Source organism: Arvicola amphibius, chromosome X (assembly GCF_903992535.2).
Source record: "Arvicola amphibius chromosome X, mArvAmp1.2, whole genome shotgun sequence".
Taxonomy (NCBI): domain Eukaryota; kingdom Metazoa; phylum Chordata; class Mammalia; order Rodentia; family Cricetidae; genus Arvicola; species Arvicola amphibius.
In genome coordinates this window covers 92,020,834-92,039,608 of record NC_052065.1, presented here as the reverse complement: position 1 = coordinate 92,039,608, position 18,775 = coordinate 92,020,834, and the positions used below count along the sequence as shown (strand labels likewise).

General features: G+C 38.4%; 1 protein-coding gene across 1 annotated transcript in view; it reads right to left on the bottom strand.

Annotated features, from left to right (window-relative positions):
• Positions 1 to 18,775, bottom strand: part of Vsig1 (V-set and immunoglobulin domain containing 1) — a 197,463-nt gene that overhangs the window by 22,520 nt on the left and 156,168 nt on the right. Inside the window, 1 exon segment of the mRNA XM_038317312.1 lies at positions 611 to 774. Coding sequence (XP_038173240.1) covers positions 611 to 763 — 153 coding nt within the window. The 5' untranslated portion in view covers positions 764 to 774.

Below are 18,775 nucleotides of genomic sequence, written 5' to 3'. Positions count from 1 at the left end.
GCATTTTGCCTATGAAATCATCATCCTTCCCCACAGGTGCTCATACACCCTATTCTGGCAACGTCTCCCAAAACCCGTACTCACCCGTCCCATTCTTTATCTTCTAACCTCATGCTGCCCTCGATCACCTAGGGTTCAATGCTACCATGATCCTTCTCCACTGATCTGTGGAATCTCTAATTGTCAGGATGCAATCTGGAACAATGAGTGAATTCCCTTGACAGGCAGAACCCAGTCATTAAATTTAGCAGAGCCATTGGGGTTGGCATGTGAACTGGATTCTTCTGGAAATAATAGGGAGACTTTTGGAAGATATCTTTTAAAAGCTACTGCTTACTTCACATATGAGGAAGCCTGTGGCTATTCTGGAATACATGATACATATGGTGCTGACTATTCAAAATTGAGATAACAGACAAACATAAACAGGGAACACAAAGACCAAGTCATTCAGATAGACTGTCTCCCCTAAACAGCTATCTAAAAACTGTGTCTCAAGTTTTGTCATTGTTCTCACTACTTCCTTCATGTTTCACTGTTCCTTCATATGCTCATCCCAACAATTTTAAAAAAGAACCTACTTAGTGGGAATAATTTAGAGAATCCTTACAGAAATTGGCTCCATGTCCTTATTGTGGAAGAAAGACCATTGGACTGTGAGCTTGTCCAGGGACGTCACAGTGGTGGTATAGAGGCAGAGCAGAGTGACATTAGATCCAACAGTCACATTCACGAAACTGTCTGGGATGGTCACTTGCACCATACTAACCTGACCTGAAAAGATAATCATCAGACAATTAGTAGTACATATGTTATGATGGCATTTTCATCACAAAATACAAAACATCTTGTCTAGTGACCCTAAGACAGGGAAGAGAGCAGAACGAAACCTACAGGAGACCTGAGGCAGACAATAAACACAGGAAAGACTTTCTAACTCATAAGTTTCTAACAAGTTATAGCATGAAGATGATCAAAACCTAGGTGACAGTGAGGTAGTGACACTGGACTAGCAATTCATATACGAGTCAGGTTATACACAGCTCCTTACGGTCTTGCCCAGGAACACTAAATGGCTTGAGGATGGAGAACCAACTAACTCAGATTTCCCATGATACAGTGGTCCTTGAATACAGAACATTTATTTTTTAAAAAAATTAGATAAGTCAGAAGCTAAGGCTTTGCTAGGGCTTTCAAGTCCCAAACTACAAAAATTCCAGATGAGTTCTATACCTAAGACCATTGTATGTGGCGGGGGTGAGGGGCTTACTGGGAGATCTGTTAATATCCAAGGTTGTACTAAAATGTCAGTTTTCTTTTACACTTTCAGCCTTTTATGAGTATATAGTGGGGTGAACCAAAATCTACATAACAGGTAATAATGTCACTGATCTGGTGACTAAAGGAATATATGTTGTATATTTCCCTAATTTTTTTGTTTTAATTTTTAACAGAGTAAATGTAGATAGAAATATTGCACATAAAGAAATCACTTTGAGGAACATCAGTAACTTTTTATGGAGTTGAAGATGAAAAACAGAGACGTGGGCATGCTAAGTAGGCATACTAAGTAGCTACAACCTCATTCTCTTCATTACTGGTTTGTGTTCATTTGCATTATATTGAAATGCCATGCTGTGCACAATTTCCATTATTTTAAATTCAGGCTTTCAGGGCCCAGTATGTGGTTTGTCTTAGTCCATGTTCTGTAGGTGTTTGGGGGGAAGCGTCCATTATGCTATTGTTGGGTTGTGCGCTCTATACAAGAAGATATAATTTAAAGTACTGTAATACACATAACATGCACAAGGCTCTGAGTTCAATTCCCAGCACTGCAAAATAAAAGACTAAATAAACCACTATGAATATGTGAATGGGCAGCAATTTGTTGTAGTAAGGCCACTTGTTCGTTTCCCAGCTGCCCAGACTCCCGAAATAACCACACAGAGACTGCATTAATTAAATCACTGCTTGGCCCATTAGCTCTAGCTCCTTATTGGCTGACTCTTACATATTAATTTAATCCATTTTCATTAATCCATGTATTTCCAAGTGGCAGTGGTTTACCAGCAAAGTTTTGGCATGTCTGTTTCTGGTGGTGGCTCCATGGCTTCTCTCCGACTTCATCTCTTTTCTCCCAGCATTCAGCTTAGTTTTCCTCGCCTATATAAGTTCTACCTTACTATAGGCCAAGATAGTTTCTTTATTTATTAACCAATAAAAGCAACACATAGCAATCTACTGGTGTCAATATTTTACTAGTTGGAGTGATATGTGTAAATTTCACTTACATTTAGGGCCACTTACCTTCTCAATATTTAAATGTCATTGTCTCAAGTCCACGATAATGGTATAAGAGAGCGCTGTAGCTTTTGTTTCAATTATCACATATGACACACAGCATTTATGAGTTAAAGCAGACACACACACACACGCATATTCATATTTTTGCCATTCCTTTTGTTCCTTTTGTCTCCATAATGCTTTAAGATATTTTTTTACCATCTTCTGTATTTCAGAAGTAATTCCTTGAGCCATTCTTCAAGGGTATGCCTGCTAGGTGAAGATATTTTCCCCCTTTGACTGAGAATCTCATGATTATTTTCCCTTAATTCTTGAACAATAGTTTCACCAGATACAGATTCTATTTCCTGTCATCTCTGCTGTACTTCTGAGTCTGCCAGCATCTTTCTTATTTTTATTATTGTATTTTTTTAGTTCTATAATTTCCAATTGAGTTTCTTGGGAAGACAAATAATCTAATTTTTCTTAAAATAATTCAAAGTAGAGGAAAGGAAATTGAGGATGAAGTTATACATTAAAAAAGTCTTCAGGGCTGAAAATATGGATCAAGGTACTTGGCTAGCATGTGCAAAGCCCTGATTTTGATCACCAGCAATGCAGAAAAAAGTCTTCAGAGAAATAGATGACTACAATGCCTGATTCTTATTTTGACCTGTCTCTTGATTTAAAATTAACTGAAAAATACTTGTACACATGGGATGCATGTGTTACAATATCATTGATGTTCTGATATATTACAGACACCTCCCATCTGACTGGAACCTGTTGAACATTAATTTTGTGCTAAATACTGGGGAGACAATGTTGAATGAGAGTCCCAATCTCTGCCTGCCATGTCAAAGCAACAGAAAGCCATTTCTAGCCCAGATCAGTGTTGTAGTGAATGAAATTCAATGATATAAGCAATACAAATCTGATTCAAACATTTCCTATTTTTCATAAGAGACACATATCCCAGTAATAATTTGAGATTGTAAAAGCTCAGAAATTACATATTGGAATTCAGACAGTATTTTCAAACTTTACATGAGACTTTTTAAAAAATATTTATTTATTATGTATACAATATTCTGACTGCATGTATGCCTGAAGGCCAGAAGAGGGTGCCAGACCTCATTATAGATGGTTATGAGCCACCATGTGGTTGCTGGGAATTGAACTCAGGACCTTTGGAAGAGCAGGCAATGCTCTTAACCACTGAGCCATCTCTCCAGCCCTACATGAGACATTTTTAAGAACACTATACATTGTCTCACGATAACAATTGGCAAAGCAAAATCACCAGACCATTTTATTGCTCATATTGCTCATATTGCCCATATTCAGCACCATAAACAGTTCTTATATTCTGAGGAACAGATAGTTTTCAGGCATTGGCCAACCTTAATAAAATGACAACAAACAACAGAGCTTAGAGCTCTGTTTTTAATTTTTCAAATAAACTTCTTTAGAAAAACAGCCCATGCCAGGCCTTGTGTCTTCCTTTCTGCCTGCTGCCTGTGTATCAAGACGTAAAGCTGTCAGCTACTGCTCCAGTGCCGTGATTGACTGCTTCCTGCCGTAATAACAGACTAAATGTCTCGGCACTGGCTACCTAGAGCTCATTCAGTTTGGCTTGCATCTCTTTGACATGCATCAATCCAAATTTTAACGGAACATCATTTCCACACTGGTTGTGAGATTTAACAGTCTGAATGTATCATGTTTGGTTGTTTAAGGACATCAGACTCCAGAAGTCCCTATAATAAAGTGAACCACAGGCAGGTGTATGGTTTCTCTGCTCTACAGAAATCAATGAAACAATCAGGATATCTGAATTCAATACAGAAAATGATTTAGTAGAAGAGGATTTGACAAATCGCCAAAACGCTGGGTTTGTAAAAAAAAAAAAAAAAGTAAATGAGAAAAAGAAACATAATAAAGAAGATAACTTGGTTTTCCCAGACACTATGAAACTCACAGGCCTGAGACAGAAACACTTTTATCTTCTTTTTTCCTTAGAAATGAAACCAGGTGGTGGTGGTGCACACCTTTAATCTTAGCAGGTAGTGGCAGTCATATCTCAGAGTTTGAGGCCAGTCTGGTCTACACAGGGAGTTCCAGGACAGGCAGGACTACACAGTGAAACCTTTTCCCGAAAAACAACAAAAACAAAACCAACCAACCAAACAAAAAAGTGAAAAAATAAATTATAGTTTAAAACTTGGTCCTGCCTCAAGTTAGTATACCAGACCTTGTTGATTCCCCAAGGAAGACCTTACCCCTTCTGAGGAGTGAATACGGGATGGGAAAGGGGAGATGGGGGTGTGAGAAGGGGAGGGAGGGGAACTGGAGTTGGTATGTAAAATGGAAAAGTGATTTAATAAAAATATGATAAAAGAATAAAAACATGGAGTATTTTGGCTATCAGGGTACTAACAACAGCATCAGGCAGAAAGCACGCCTTTTATTCCTTCACATTGGAAGATTATGCTCTGGTGGGAAATTTAAGGAGTTATGATTAGGAAAGAAGTCATGGGAAGAATCTCTGCTCAGACCAATGAGCACTAAAATATATATATATCACCACAGAAGCAAGGGTTTCAAATTCCAAGTGTAAATCAAGAACTAATGAATAGTCTTGTTTGTACAACCTGACTCTTAAAGGGTGAGAAGAAACATGTACAGAAGTTAAGAGGTATAAGGTCCCAGGAGACCAGAGAGAGACAAGTCAATCCCTCAATGATCCTAGCACAAACATTGCCTTTCAGCGACAGTAATATAAATGGAGAAGATGATTCAAGAATATTCCAAAGAAATCTGATGACAGAAAAATAAAACACTGAGAAACAAGAGTCTAAAAACCAAGTACATATACTGACACTTCTGATGAGCCTTCAGAAATGGATTTTTCTTATATTTTAATACAAGACAATATGATCCATCAGAAATGATGGATCAGTAGTTTAGAGCATTCCTTACTCTTCAAGAAGACACCGGTATCCTTGTCAGCACCTACATGCTGACTCACAAGCATCCCTATCATTCCAGATCTGACGCCCTCTTCGATACTCCGTAGGCACCAGGAACATACACGGTACACATACATTCATGTAGGTAAAACATTCATGCACATAAAATAGTTGTAAAAGCTTTAAAAAATTATTTCCTTCATGGCACAACTGTTCAATTCATCTGTTTAAGGAAATTCAATATTTCAGTGCTTTGTGACACAAACACTCTAAACATCAATATTTTTCTATTTCGAAAAGCATCACACTAATCTATCAATAGAGGAAATATGCACATGTCACATATTCTTTAACATCAATAGTATATTTAAAAGCATATAGTTAAGTATGACAAGAATGTTCAATAGCCTGAAGATGGGATTAGTTGGGTAGAGTGGCAATAGCTAAATAGATGAGAGCATTCAAACAACTTCAATCATAATAACGGAGTCCCTGAAATACAACTGCCCAATCATTTTGATATTCTAGGATAAGAGACATAAATATATATCAAAATGATATAGTGTTTCTTATCCCAGAATACAAAAATGATTTCCATTATCATTAATTCTGCTCTACTCAGGAAAAATATCATTGTGGCTTCACGGGCATTTAGTTTCTAGTTTTAGTTATAATCTAAGTATTATTTATTAACTTGCGCACTTTAATTTCCTAATTTTTGGCATTTGGCCATTCTTTCAGCTGGCTCTTACGTCCCTTTGAAGAGCCCCACAAATGTGCTTTACTAGCTCGGATCAGTCTTTTGTATTTTCTGTCTTGTACATAGAATAAGCCACTTCTGTAAACAGCCTTGTATCTTTGGATTGGCCAGTGTGATTGAAAATAAAAATCTGGATAGTAAAAAAAAAGAAAGCATTCTGTTACTGCATATTATGTAATCCTCTAAGATCATGCTCTAGCTCACCACTGTCCAGTAGAACTTTCTGTGAAGCCGAGGATGGTGGTGAATGTGGAAATAGTCTGGCTCCACCCCATTCAGTTCAGCAGTCACTACTCACGTGGCATGTGGCCAGGAAAACCGATGAGGTCACGGTGCAATTTTACTTAACTTGAATTAATTTAAATTTAGATAGTCACATGTGGATAATGAACAGGGCAAACGTAGTACTAACCAGGAGGTAGCTCTGTGAATATCAGAAGAAAAAGAATTCTTTCTTTGGGTTAAATTTACTTTATATTGAAAAACAATATTTAAAATTGAGAAGATAAAAATACCCACATTAACCGAATGCAAATAAGTAACAGGCTAAAGACTAATACCCAATTGAAACAAAACAAAACCCTGACTTACAGTCTTCCTCAAAGACTTGATTGAATTAATAAACAAAGCAAAACTGCGAATGTGGCTCAAATGTACATGACTGCTTCTAAAAATAAGTGTTTATCATCTAAGGAAAATATTTCAAGATGTGTATGCTTAAATTAATCAGCATTCTAAAGAGTTTAAATGTGCTCTATTTTGGTGATGATTATGCACCCATTTAATGCCTAAAATGTGGGCAAGGTCCTTGCTTATTTGGAAGATTAGCAGGCTACTTCCGTGCCACAGCAAAAATACTGCCCAATTGGCTGTACTTAGTAGGTGCATTTCAAGTGATTTCATTTCTGTCCCCTTCCATGTAAAGTCGCTTCATTTTTTTAGTTGCAGACTAATATAACCAAAGGATCATACAATTTTTGCGTTTGATTTCAAAACCAACATTCAAATATATTACTTCTTTTGAATGCATACCTCCATTAGATGAAAGCAAGAGTGATATATCGTTCCACCAGGTGACAATTACGTGTCACATGGAGCTAAAACGATCTGCATCAAGTTTTGCAGAAGGAAGTTTTAACTAAAATTAGTTTTGCTGAAATGGAAATTAAAGTAAGACCTCAGACATCGCTGAAAGTATTTTGATTAAAATAACGTCTTCCTGATTAGCTGTGTAGAAATTTGATTTTAAATGTGACTAGGAAAATCATTTCCAGATGTTTGGGTTTGGGGGTAGCGAATTTTTCTTACAACATGTTTACTATGCAACAGGCTTGATACAAAAAAAAAAAAAAAAGAGCCTCTCTACGAAACAAACGCAGGTCGAGCATGAAGCTGTACTTTTAGAGAGACATTATCAGTTTTCCTACAGCCATACCATCAACTGATAGCTCAGGACAGTGGAGTGACTTGGATCTCCATGAATAACACATATAGATTACCTAAATCTTCTTTTGTCTGACGTTCACATGAATGCAACTACAGTGGATGGTATTATATTATACTCCATTTCCATGTCACCTGCTGTGTTATCCGATTTTGCTTTGGGCCAGCTAAAACACTGCATATGTCATACAATGACAACAAAACCACACCACTAATTAAGAAAAAAAATACCCAGGTGTTTATGGCTCGCTCTGATTGGGCCATCTACTGAAAGTTACAAACAAGATCCAAGCATCATGCTAAATCATTGTTTAAATAATAAAAAATGAGGTACAAGGCATAGGCTCCATTTGAATGCAATAGTCATTCTTATAAAGAGAAATAGATAATTTACTCAAATCTGAGTGGTAAGATTATATTTATCATCAGTAAAATTATAGATTTACATGCATATATTTATAATACAAGTCGTTCACGTACCTATTATGATCCTATGTCTAATATAGAACAGGGTAAGGCTTTACATAAAGAATTAAAAGGTGTGCTCATTTAGGGTTGGTGCAGAAAACCTATGGTTTGACCAAACTAGCTAAAAATTGAAGGGAATGACAGAGATTTACCACATCTAATAAACAGAAACAAAACTCTAAGGTAAAGTAAGTAAGTAACACGTTTCAGGCTCTATGGCCAGGAAAGATCATGAAATAAATTCAAAATTGCTTTCCGGTGACTTTGACTCCATATAACATCTTTGTTTAAACATTTAAGAATGGATATTTAAAGATTTACTACTAACCAGAAGACAATATTAGAATTAGTATTTTTCCTAATCATAAAAAATCAGGAAAATAAAATCAAAATCTTTAATTATATAACCCAGAAGTAACCACGATTATATTTCCTTCTTTTAATTTATTATAATTAATGTTTGTGTGTTTTGACTCTTCACATATTTTATCCTGAGCAGGCTTTTCGTATCACTAAATATGCTTATAAAATTGTAAGCTAATGACAGACTAACATTACTCATGACTTAAAAATAATGTTTGATAAACATTATTGTAGCTACTATAAACTTAACTTACCATCAGAACAGATTGAAAATACACATGGCGTTCGCTTTAAAACCTCAGCCAAGGGACTTTCCAAATTAATTACCTCTCCTGGGCTTAACAAACAAAACACTTTGAGTCTCTAAAATGGTTTTGTTCTGCTCAAATCTCTAAAATCAACCATATTGTAATTTCTGCAATGCATTCCTACAACTTGAAAACCACACTTTGGAGGAAATCTTTGCTAACCAAGCGCTCTATGAGTCTCTCTCATCTCTGAGACAAATATGCTCACACAGTCCTGAGCCCCGGCTCTGCTTGCTGTGGCAAAGTGAGTGAATCATGGTGAACTCTGGGGAAACACTGAGCTAAAACAGAAATCTTATCTTTAAGCACAACTTTGCTTTCTGAGTAATTTCCCTTGTTCACCTTTCAACCTAAATAAAGAAATTGGGAAAACAAACTAAAAAACGTATTTCAGAAGCTGTGTAAGCCAATTTTACTGCAGACTGACCTCCCAATCATCAACACGGAACATATTTGCTAAACAAAAGTTCTGAAAAAAGAAAAACAACACACAAATCACAGTCTCTTGGAAGTCTGGGAGAGGAAGATTTCTGTAAAAATTTGCAATTTTAGTCTAAAGAGAAATTCGACTTCCAGATGCTATCGATAATTGGAAGATCCATTCCTTACCTGCAAGGCAGTTTAGTATCAGAAAGACCTTCCAAAATGCGAACACCATCATCCTGAGAATTGCTGGGAGCAGCAGGTGCCCGTCAGGAGTTTGCCTGAACTAGGCTGAGTTTGAAACTGGCTTCTTCAATCACACCGAGGTTTGCCCGGCTTATCTGCTGGGCATCACCAAGCAAATAGGCCTCTTCCAGCTTGCTTATTGGGTACAGACCTCTCTCCCAGCAGATCTGTGTTTATTTGAAACACTTTTCCCCGGGTGTGTTCCCTTGATATATTTGCTACTGTGTTAATAATAAACTCATGGATTTAAATTCTTCCAGCTCTTTGTACAGATTCTCTTAGCTCGCATTGTTTAAAATCAAGCTTATTAAAAACTTGTACTTGGAGGAGCGACGATACAGTTGTAAGAGAACGTATGCAAATAAAATTTGACAAGGTTAATTAATTTTAAATAGGTCCATGAAGATATGGTTGGAGAGAAGTTATGCAAATAAAATTTGACAAGGCTAATTAATTTCACATAGTTCCACGAAAGTCTTAGAGCATTAACCCACCAAGCACCTTTCATAAACTAGGTTAGTCAATCGGTGATATAGGCTTCCCTGGGGATTTGAGGTTTGGAGAAAGGACCCAGAGACTGTGAAGTAAAAACATGTTCATTCCTATGGGAACAAATTCTAGGCACATCGCTTTTTTTAAGGATCACCATCTATCAAAAGTGGAAGTAAAATTCCATTCTTATGTCTCCCAAGTTAGAAACGATGCTAACTTAATGTGCAAAATCAGGGGAATATATAGATGCTCCAAGTCTGCCATTAGGTGAGTCTGCGTTTTTGCAGAATTAAGTTACTTTCTAGATGCTACGGGGTTTGTTTGGAATTTAGGGGTTCAGTAGGTGGGCATGGGAGAAGGTGAGCTTGTTTTAAGATAGAGTTCTTCTGATGCTTAAGTTACTCTGAGAAACCTAGTCCTGCTTCCATCTCTATAACGACTCTCAGATCTGTCCCTTTTCTGACCTACTGCATCCATTGGGATCTAGCCTACAGCAGCTGCCTCGTGAAGGCTCCTCTGGACTTCTCCTTCATCCTGTATCCCAGTCTTGGGCTAAGGCCCCAACTCTAGTAAGGCATTTTCAGTAACACTCTCCACGGACTGCCAGCACGCCTAGAGTCCTTCATCTGGATTCCCAGCTTCTTATGATCTGATCCTCATGACATCTCAACTTTAGCCACAGTAAATGCCGTAGAGATTTATTGCTCAAAGTGTTTAGTCAGATGAAAAACGCCCGTTTCAAATGACATGTTTTATGAACTTTAATTTAGAAAAAAAATGATTTACCTCTATCTTTCTTCAGCTAAGTGAATTCCTCCCTCTTCAGAAAACCATTTCATGTTCATCAGAACTGACTCCTCCTTCTAAACCTTTCCCTATCCACACCTATGTCTGATGCCAAACCTTAAGGACTTCCATTCCTCCAAATTTTCCATTCCCTCATTTTGCTGTCTAAGCATATGCTTAGACTTTGTAAATAAATGTACATGTCAACCCTCCTCTGGGTGCCCTTGCTTATAAATTTACATTTTGTTTGGAGGCAATCAATATTGGAAATTGGTACTCAAATGTTCCCTGGAGTTTCCTTTTTATTAACTGAGTCTCACCTAAATCCAGTGACAGTGAGCCCTTTGAGGGACAGTGAGCTCCTTCGGGGAGAAAGATTAGGCCTTATGCGGGAAGGTCATAGCTTAAGAGTGTGTCCCAAAATGTACCCAATAATCCATATTCTTGCAGCAGCAATATGATGAGTCATATTCCCAGCCCTATGCAGACCTTCCTTGAGAACCAGCTTAATTTGGGGTACTGAGCAACAGAGAATGGGGAGAAAGAGAAGAAATCGCAGGTGGCAGAGAAAACCAGGTTTTCCCCTTCAAGGTAGGAACTGCGCACAAGACATTTTTCTGCAAATCAGTATTGCCTGTCCTTGCTACCTCCTTTCCCTTCCGAGCCCACCTTCACAGTCCCCTGAGTTCCTAAGTTGTCAGTATGAGAGAATTCTCTCCGCAGATATTTAATACTCCAAAGTTCTTTCTCCTTTCTATCTGTATTCCTCCAGGAAGCAGCCCTTTCTGTAAAAGAAGATCCCAGCTTCAAGGCAGGAGGGAACCAATGAACAATTTGCAATCCTTTTTAATTGTTTGATGATCAATTGCTTCTGTCCTCTAGATACGTTTCCGATCAGGAGAATTAATCAGTGCAACATGGAGAAAAAGTGTAGGGAAAGTTGTGCACTAGAGGACAGCTCGTAGGCTGGCCCTTTGGAGGCCCTCACCAGTTCTTCTGAGCCCTGGTTAAGCTTTGGCTTCTAAGGCCGTCAAATCTCCAAAAGAGCCAGCATTCGCAGTTAGAAAACATTGGTGTTTCTATGGAGGTGAGTAACGAAAGAGAGCTTGTTTAGACTGGGCCATTTTCTGTTTTCTCTTTCTCTGTTGAGAATTTCACTGTATGAGTACTGCATTTACATCAGTTCCACTCCCTTTACTCCCCTTCTCCCTTCCACTCCCTCTCAAACTCATGACCTAGTCTCCTTTTTGGGTACGGTGCTTTTTCAACCAGGGGATTTCTATGTTTCCTCCCACGTTCCATATGTGACCATAGCAGAGTTTCAATATAACCAATTGCCTGTTTTATTTTTATAAACTTGACAAAAATCTAGACATATCTGGCAAAAGGAATCTCAGCCGAGAAAATGCCTCAATAACCGGCCTGTAGGCAAGTCTACATGACGCTTTCTTGATTAAACGATTGGTGTGGGGTGTGTCCAGACCACTGTAGTCCTGGGTTGTATAAGAAAGCAAACTGAGCAAGACAGGGAAAGCAGGACACTAAGCAGCATCTCTCCATTGTTTTTGCTTCAGGTCCTTTCTTGAATTACCGCTTTGGCTTCCTCCAACGGACTGTGCCCTGGGATATGTAAACCAAAGATCACTTTCCTCAAGTTGTTTTTGGTTGTCTTATGTTATCACCGCAATAGAAACCCTAAGACATTGATCGTTATGACTAGAAAACTTTGGGGAACGAAAAGAGTATTATTGAGCCGGGCGGTGGTGGCGCACGCCTTTAATCCCTGCACTTGGGAGGCACAGGCAGGAGAATCTTAATGAGTTTGAGATCAGCCTGGTCTACAAGAGCTAGTTCTAGGACAGGCTCCAAAGCTACAGAGAAACCCTGTCTCGAAAAACCAAAAAAAAAAAAAAAAAAAAAAAAAAAGAAAAGATCATTATTGGCAATTACATGAGATGGACAGGGTAAACTGCAACAGATGCAGACAAACCTGGTTATCTACACCCACCCACGTAAGAGCCCTAGACCCTGAACATGGAAAAGCACGTTGGCTAATGCAGCATGGCTGAACTAGTTGGCTCTATGATTAATGGAGTAAACAATTTGAGGGTTTTGCCAACACCTATTTGTAACAGGATATTTCCCACAAAACACTCGGGAACATTTAAGGAAAATGTCTATACTGTGGTCATATAAAACCCAGGGGTTCCTTCCATTAAACTCTAGGAAATCATGCAAATTCTCTCTTTGAAACTGAAGGTTTATGTTGCTTGACCACTGCTCAAAAGAAGTGGGGCATTAACTGGCACATGAAATACTAGTCTTCACATTTTTGGAGGGCTTTATAATTTTTAAACTGCTTTTCCATTTTCTTCCCATGACTAGAGATAAAATAAGTAGGGCAGGTATTATCTCTATTTTCAGAAAACCGAAGCCCAAAAACTTTGTATTTTTCCCCAAGGACACACAGCGCACATTTGACGCTGTTCCCATCACACTGCACAGTGGCACACTGATTATGTTGCAACAAATATGCTACTGCCTTCAGAGTTCTTTCCTGGGAACTTTCAGAAATGCGTGGCATCGGATTACTCCCTCATTTTTAACTTGAAAAAAAAACAATAAAAGCAGTTCATTTAGAACGCAAAGGGATTTAAGCAAAACCAGAAGTGTACAAAAGAAAATGCCATCTCTAGTCCTCTGTCCTCAGTACATCCTCATGCCCACAAGCAACAGGCTGCCGGCATGTACCTCAGAGCTTTTTCTATACAATTACATACAGAAACACACAATGAACCTGGGTGTGGAAGCTCATGCCTGTAATCCACTACATGGGAATCTGAGGGTAGGGAGATTTCTGTGAGTTCAAGGATAACCTGGGCAAGAGTCTGAGGCCCTGTCTCAAACAAACAAATGAACAAGAAAAACCTAGAAACAAGATCCTCTCAAGAGACACACAATGATTTTTTTAACGGAAAATTGATCATGTTATGCATATTATTCTATAACTTGATTTTCCTGCATAAAAAGCATTTTTAGTGTTTATGCCCAATTATATCTACAGATCTGCCCTATTTGTTTTAAAGACTACATAATATTTCATAGAATATGCATGATTCTTTCTTCTATACAAATAGAAAATTAATACTAGAATAAATCATTTCCTTGTTTTGCTATTACATACAATGGTGCAAGGAATATCCTTTACTTAGATTTTGCCCATTCATATGGCTATTTTTAACAGTTGGGTTCCTATAGGTTTTATAATTGTATCTGTAGTGAAGGATTGCTGAATGGAAGGACACTGGTAGACTACAAACTTGCATTTCGTTCATCTGCACTGTTACCACAGTTAAAACGGGATACTGTCCTATGCTTTCATGTGTACCTCTGCGCCTCGGTCAACATGTTCTAGGTTGCTGATAGAGCAAAATAGGCTCCAAGCTAAAATCAATCCTACTGCTCTCTCTGTTTCTCTCAGAGCTATGGATTGTAAACTCCTGGACGTTGGCTCGGAATTTTTTAAAAATCTTTTTCCATTTTTCACGTGTGTAGGCATATATGTGACATACGTGTCTGTGTGCATGTGTATGCTCAAGGTTAATGCTGAGAACCACTCTCAACCATTCTTCAAGTGGTAGTTTGCATTGGGGTATGTTGTAGCACAGCACACACACCAGAGTCCATGTTGAAATAACCTATGGAAGACATTGGATTAAATAAAACAATATTAAGATCGCTTAAAAATTTTGTAAAAAAAAAACTGGAGCATTTTAAAGACTCTGAAATCTATGTTTCCCCGACACCATCACCTCTGTGACCTCGCCTGCCATACCTACCTCTCACTCCTCTGCGCCAGCCACACTGCTCTCTGCTTAGTGAGTCGCCACCCCATAAGGCAAGTTCCTACTTTTTAGAATGTTCCTTCTGGGGGGGGGGTTCAACTACATTTGAATATTTCCTCTCAGATATGAACAGAGACAATTCCTTTGCTATCTTCTAGTCTCTGCTAAACCGTTTTTTACCAACGTGTCCATTTTTCCTCCCTGTTTTAAAAGACAGGGTTTTGCTATGTAGCCCTAGCTGACATGAAACTCACTGTGTAGACCAGACTGGCCTCAAACCTTCAATGATCCTTCTGCATCTAAGGGTCTTCTAAGTGTTGGATTACAAGCTGTTTACACAATTTTCAATTTTGACCTCTCCCCAGACTTCCAATCACCCTCGACCTTTTCACTTGTTCTAACATACAACACTCTCCCCTCATCTATGTTTCCCCCCATGATTTCAGTAACTCAGGGTCAACCGTTTCTCAAAAGCACTAAATATTAAATTCTAGAAATAAAAAACTCGCTTTAAATACCTTTCATTATATTCCAATTATTCTATTGTAACTGTTGCTTTAAATCAATCCCTTAATGAGCTTATTTTATAAATTAAACTATGCTTTAGTCATGCATGTATAGGAGAAAGCAGAATATATATGTATATATTCTTACATACACACATATGTGCATATATATCCTGTATGTATGTATACATATACACACGAATACATATATTACATAAATGTATATATTCTGCTTTCTCCTACACACACTATAAATATACATATACTTTTTAAAAAAATATTTATTTATTTATTTACTTATTTATCTATTATGTATACAATATTCTGTCTGTGTGTATGCCTGCAGGCCAGAAGAGGGCACCAGACCCCATTAGAGATGGTTGTGAGCCACCATGTGGTTGCTGGGAATCGAACTCAGGACCTTTGGAAGAGCAGGCAATGCTCTTAACCTCTGAGCCATCTCTCCAGCCCACATATACTTATACATATACATACACACACACACCTCACCAGGGGTCTCAGAACATATATTCTATTAACAAGAAGGGGATACTGTACTAGTTTACTCAGCAAGAGTGTATGATTCAAAACGATAAGAATTCACAGATTTTGTTTGCTATTTATTCTGAGGGCTTAAAACAGTGCCTGACATGTAGCTAATGTATAAGAACCACTTAGTGGAAAAACATGCAATCCACTTGAAATTTTTTTCTTCTGGAATGTAAGATACAGTAGAGCAATTTTAAATATTCTAATGCTCCAGGTAGTGTCCAAACATTAGCCCGTGAGTGAGACTTGCTCTTTGGAGACACTAAGTCACTTGACACCAAGTCTCATTTATAAGGCAAGTGATCATTTAAGTAGTGCTGGTCTGTAGTTAAGAAATTAGGTGTGATTGCAGTAGAATCTGTTACTTTGATTGGGTTGAGAGCTGACTCAGAGGCAATCTGAGGTTTCCAAAAGTGATCTATGCCATTCTTATGGAAGCTACCCGTGAATCCGAGACAAAGATCCACAGAAACAAGAAAATGAGCGTGAGACATCCTTGGCTAAAGCTTTTCACATTGTAGGGTTTGTTCACCAAAACAGTTATCATGAAGAAAATGGAGTTTACGGGACTTTTCAAATGTATGTTTATGGCTTGTATTTTAAGTTTTAATTACATATGAATAGGCATAATATTGTCAGTGCTTAGAGCCTACACATCATGTTTCTGCTGAATGGCTCCAAAGAAGGTGTTTCAAGGAGCATATAAATGCCAGAGCCAGGACTTCCAAAGTCAGCTGGCTCTGGAACAACTAAGTTGTGGTTAAATCGCTATGGCTTTAAGGACCTGGTTGGATATTGGCACGTACCAAATGCTTAAAAGCGGTACGGTGAATTCTATTTTTCATACTCATGGTATCTCAAGCTCAGTATTTTGAAGGATAATACTCATCTAGATACATTTGTTGTATTATATTTATTTTTAACATAATCAGGCCCAACAATAACAACAGGTCGACACTGGTTTGCCTTGCAAACAATAAAAAGACGTATTTTTTTATGATTGTATCAACAACAAAATGGGAAGTTTCAGGGCAAGAACTCCAACAAATCAAACTCTCCAGTGAATCTTGTAATGCTGTTACACACGGAGAGTCACTCTTGCCCTACTATGCACACGTACAAGGCCTGGAATTCCTGTCAGCAATGAACCTAATACAAACTAGCAGTTCTCAAGTGTACACTCTGGGTATCTGACTGAGAATCTTCCAGAATCTTCTAGAAAATTGCTTATTTGTGCTATGAAGCAGGACCACTTTGGGTATATATTTAAAGAGGGCCATGAAGGTTCCTGTCCTGCTGAATTGGGGAACTACTTGTTTCCTGTCCTAAAGGGAAGAACTATGCAGGAAGTTCTTTGGCAAATCATGTTTTAACAGTAACTGTGAGTCAGCTTCCATTGAGTAGTCCGAGATTGCTTACCTAGCGATAGTAGAGAGGCTGGAAAGGGTTAGTACCAGGAACTCCATGTTAACTGATAGCGTGACTCAACTGGCTGTGTACATTAAAGTGTTTGGGGAAGCCTACTCCTAAGTCATTTGTATTGACACATTGTACAAACACATGCCATAAAGTCTGCTTTGGAAAAAAAATCATACGTATGAGTAGCTGCACAGAACCCATGTGGATAACACACATGCGCGTGCACACACATCTATATTTAACACAACGGCATCCTAGACCCCCCCCCATTGTTTCCATTTAGGAGAAGTCAAACTATGAAGAATCACATTCTAATGTATGAGCGCAGGGCGCTGATGTTTTAATCAGTTAAATCTAATACGCTCTGAAAATGCCATACCTCATCCAAAAGCATCTTAAAAACTGGAAGTGCTGAGACTGAAATGAAAATATTGAAACATTTTACAAATGTACAAGTTGGTTAAGGGTATCTGAGATATATTACAGGCTACCCAGTGATAACACCCTACTAGATGACAGCGACCTTGTTAAGTCTTTTATTTGCAGCGTTCACATAGCTTGCCATTGGTGGAACAAGGACTTAGGTCCTGGTGTGACTGATCCAAAGCTCATGCAATTCCCCATTATATTCTAAGATCTCTTGGTACCCAGAAAGAAACAGGAAACTATTTAGTCAGCATACAGTCCTGCTTCCCAAGCTTACGTTCTTGTCAAGAAAACAAGACAAATACACACAGCACAGAGGTTAATACTAAGTAATACAGGATTGTTACAGGCTTCGTTAGGTGTCACAGACAACAATGAATACAAAAAGGGCAATGTGGCCTGTAGGTAGAGATACGCTAGTGATACCTAATTATCATTGTTACTTGAGTTCCATTGAAGTCTACCTGGCAGGAGATGGGGATTCTGAGAGGATACGAATAGGATATTATTTAATTGACTGATACAAATAATTGTACATATGTATGAGGTACCATGTGTTATTTCGATACATGTGCAATATGCAACAGTCATATCAGAGCAATGTTTTTGAAGATCAAGATTTGTAATGGATGATGAAGAGATAGAGCTGCAGCATTTCTGAGGGCAGGAAAATAGGCAAAGAGATGAAGCCACTTATGTGAAAGTCCTAGAAAGAAACCAGGATTGAACAGATCAAAAATATGAAAAACCTGGGGATGGGATTCAGACATGAAGAAGCTCACAAAATACACAGCAAAAGTAGCAGAAAATAACAAATTTGGTGGTTTCCATTGAAGTTATTTTAAAGGAGAGATAATCAAAAGGCCTAGGTTTTGTTGTTGGTGGTAGTGGTTGGTTTGTTGGATGTTAGTTCTGCATTGAGGGAGTTTATGATTTGTGTGTGTGTGTGTGTGTGTGTGTGTGTGTGTGTGTGTATGCCTGTACATGTGTACTCTTACATGTGGAAGCCATCAGTCAACCTCAGCTGTCATTCCATGGGTACTAACCACCTTTTTATTTGAGACAATGTTTGGAACGTGCCTTGCAGGCTAACCTAGGTGGTCAATGAGCCTCAGAGATGGGCCTGTCTCAGTCTTCCTGACACTAGGATTACAAACACATACTACTGCACCCTTTATTTTTTACATGGTGGTGCTGGATAGGTTTATATCAACGATACAAGCTAAAGTCATTGGAGAGACAGGAATCTCAATTAACAAAATGTCTCCATAAGATGAGGCTGCAGTCAAGCTGTATGGCATTTTCTTTCTTTTTTTCTTTTCTTAACTTGGGCTGGAGAGGTGCCTCAGTGGTTAAGAGCACCGCCTGCTCTTCCAAAGGTCCTGAGTTCAATTCCCAGCAACCACATGGTGGCTCACAACCATCTGTAATGAGATCTGGCGTCCTCTTCTGGTAGGCGGGCATACATGGAGGCAGAATGTTGTAT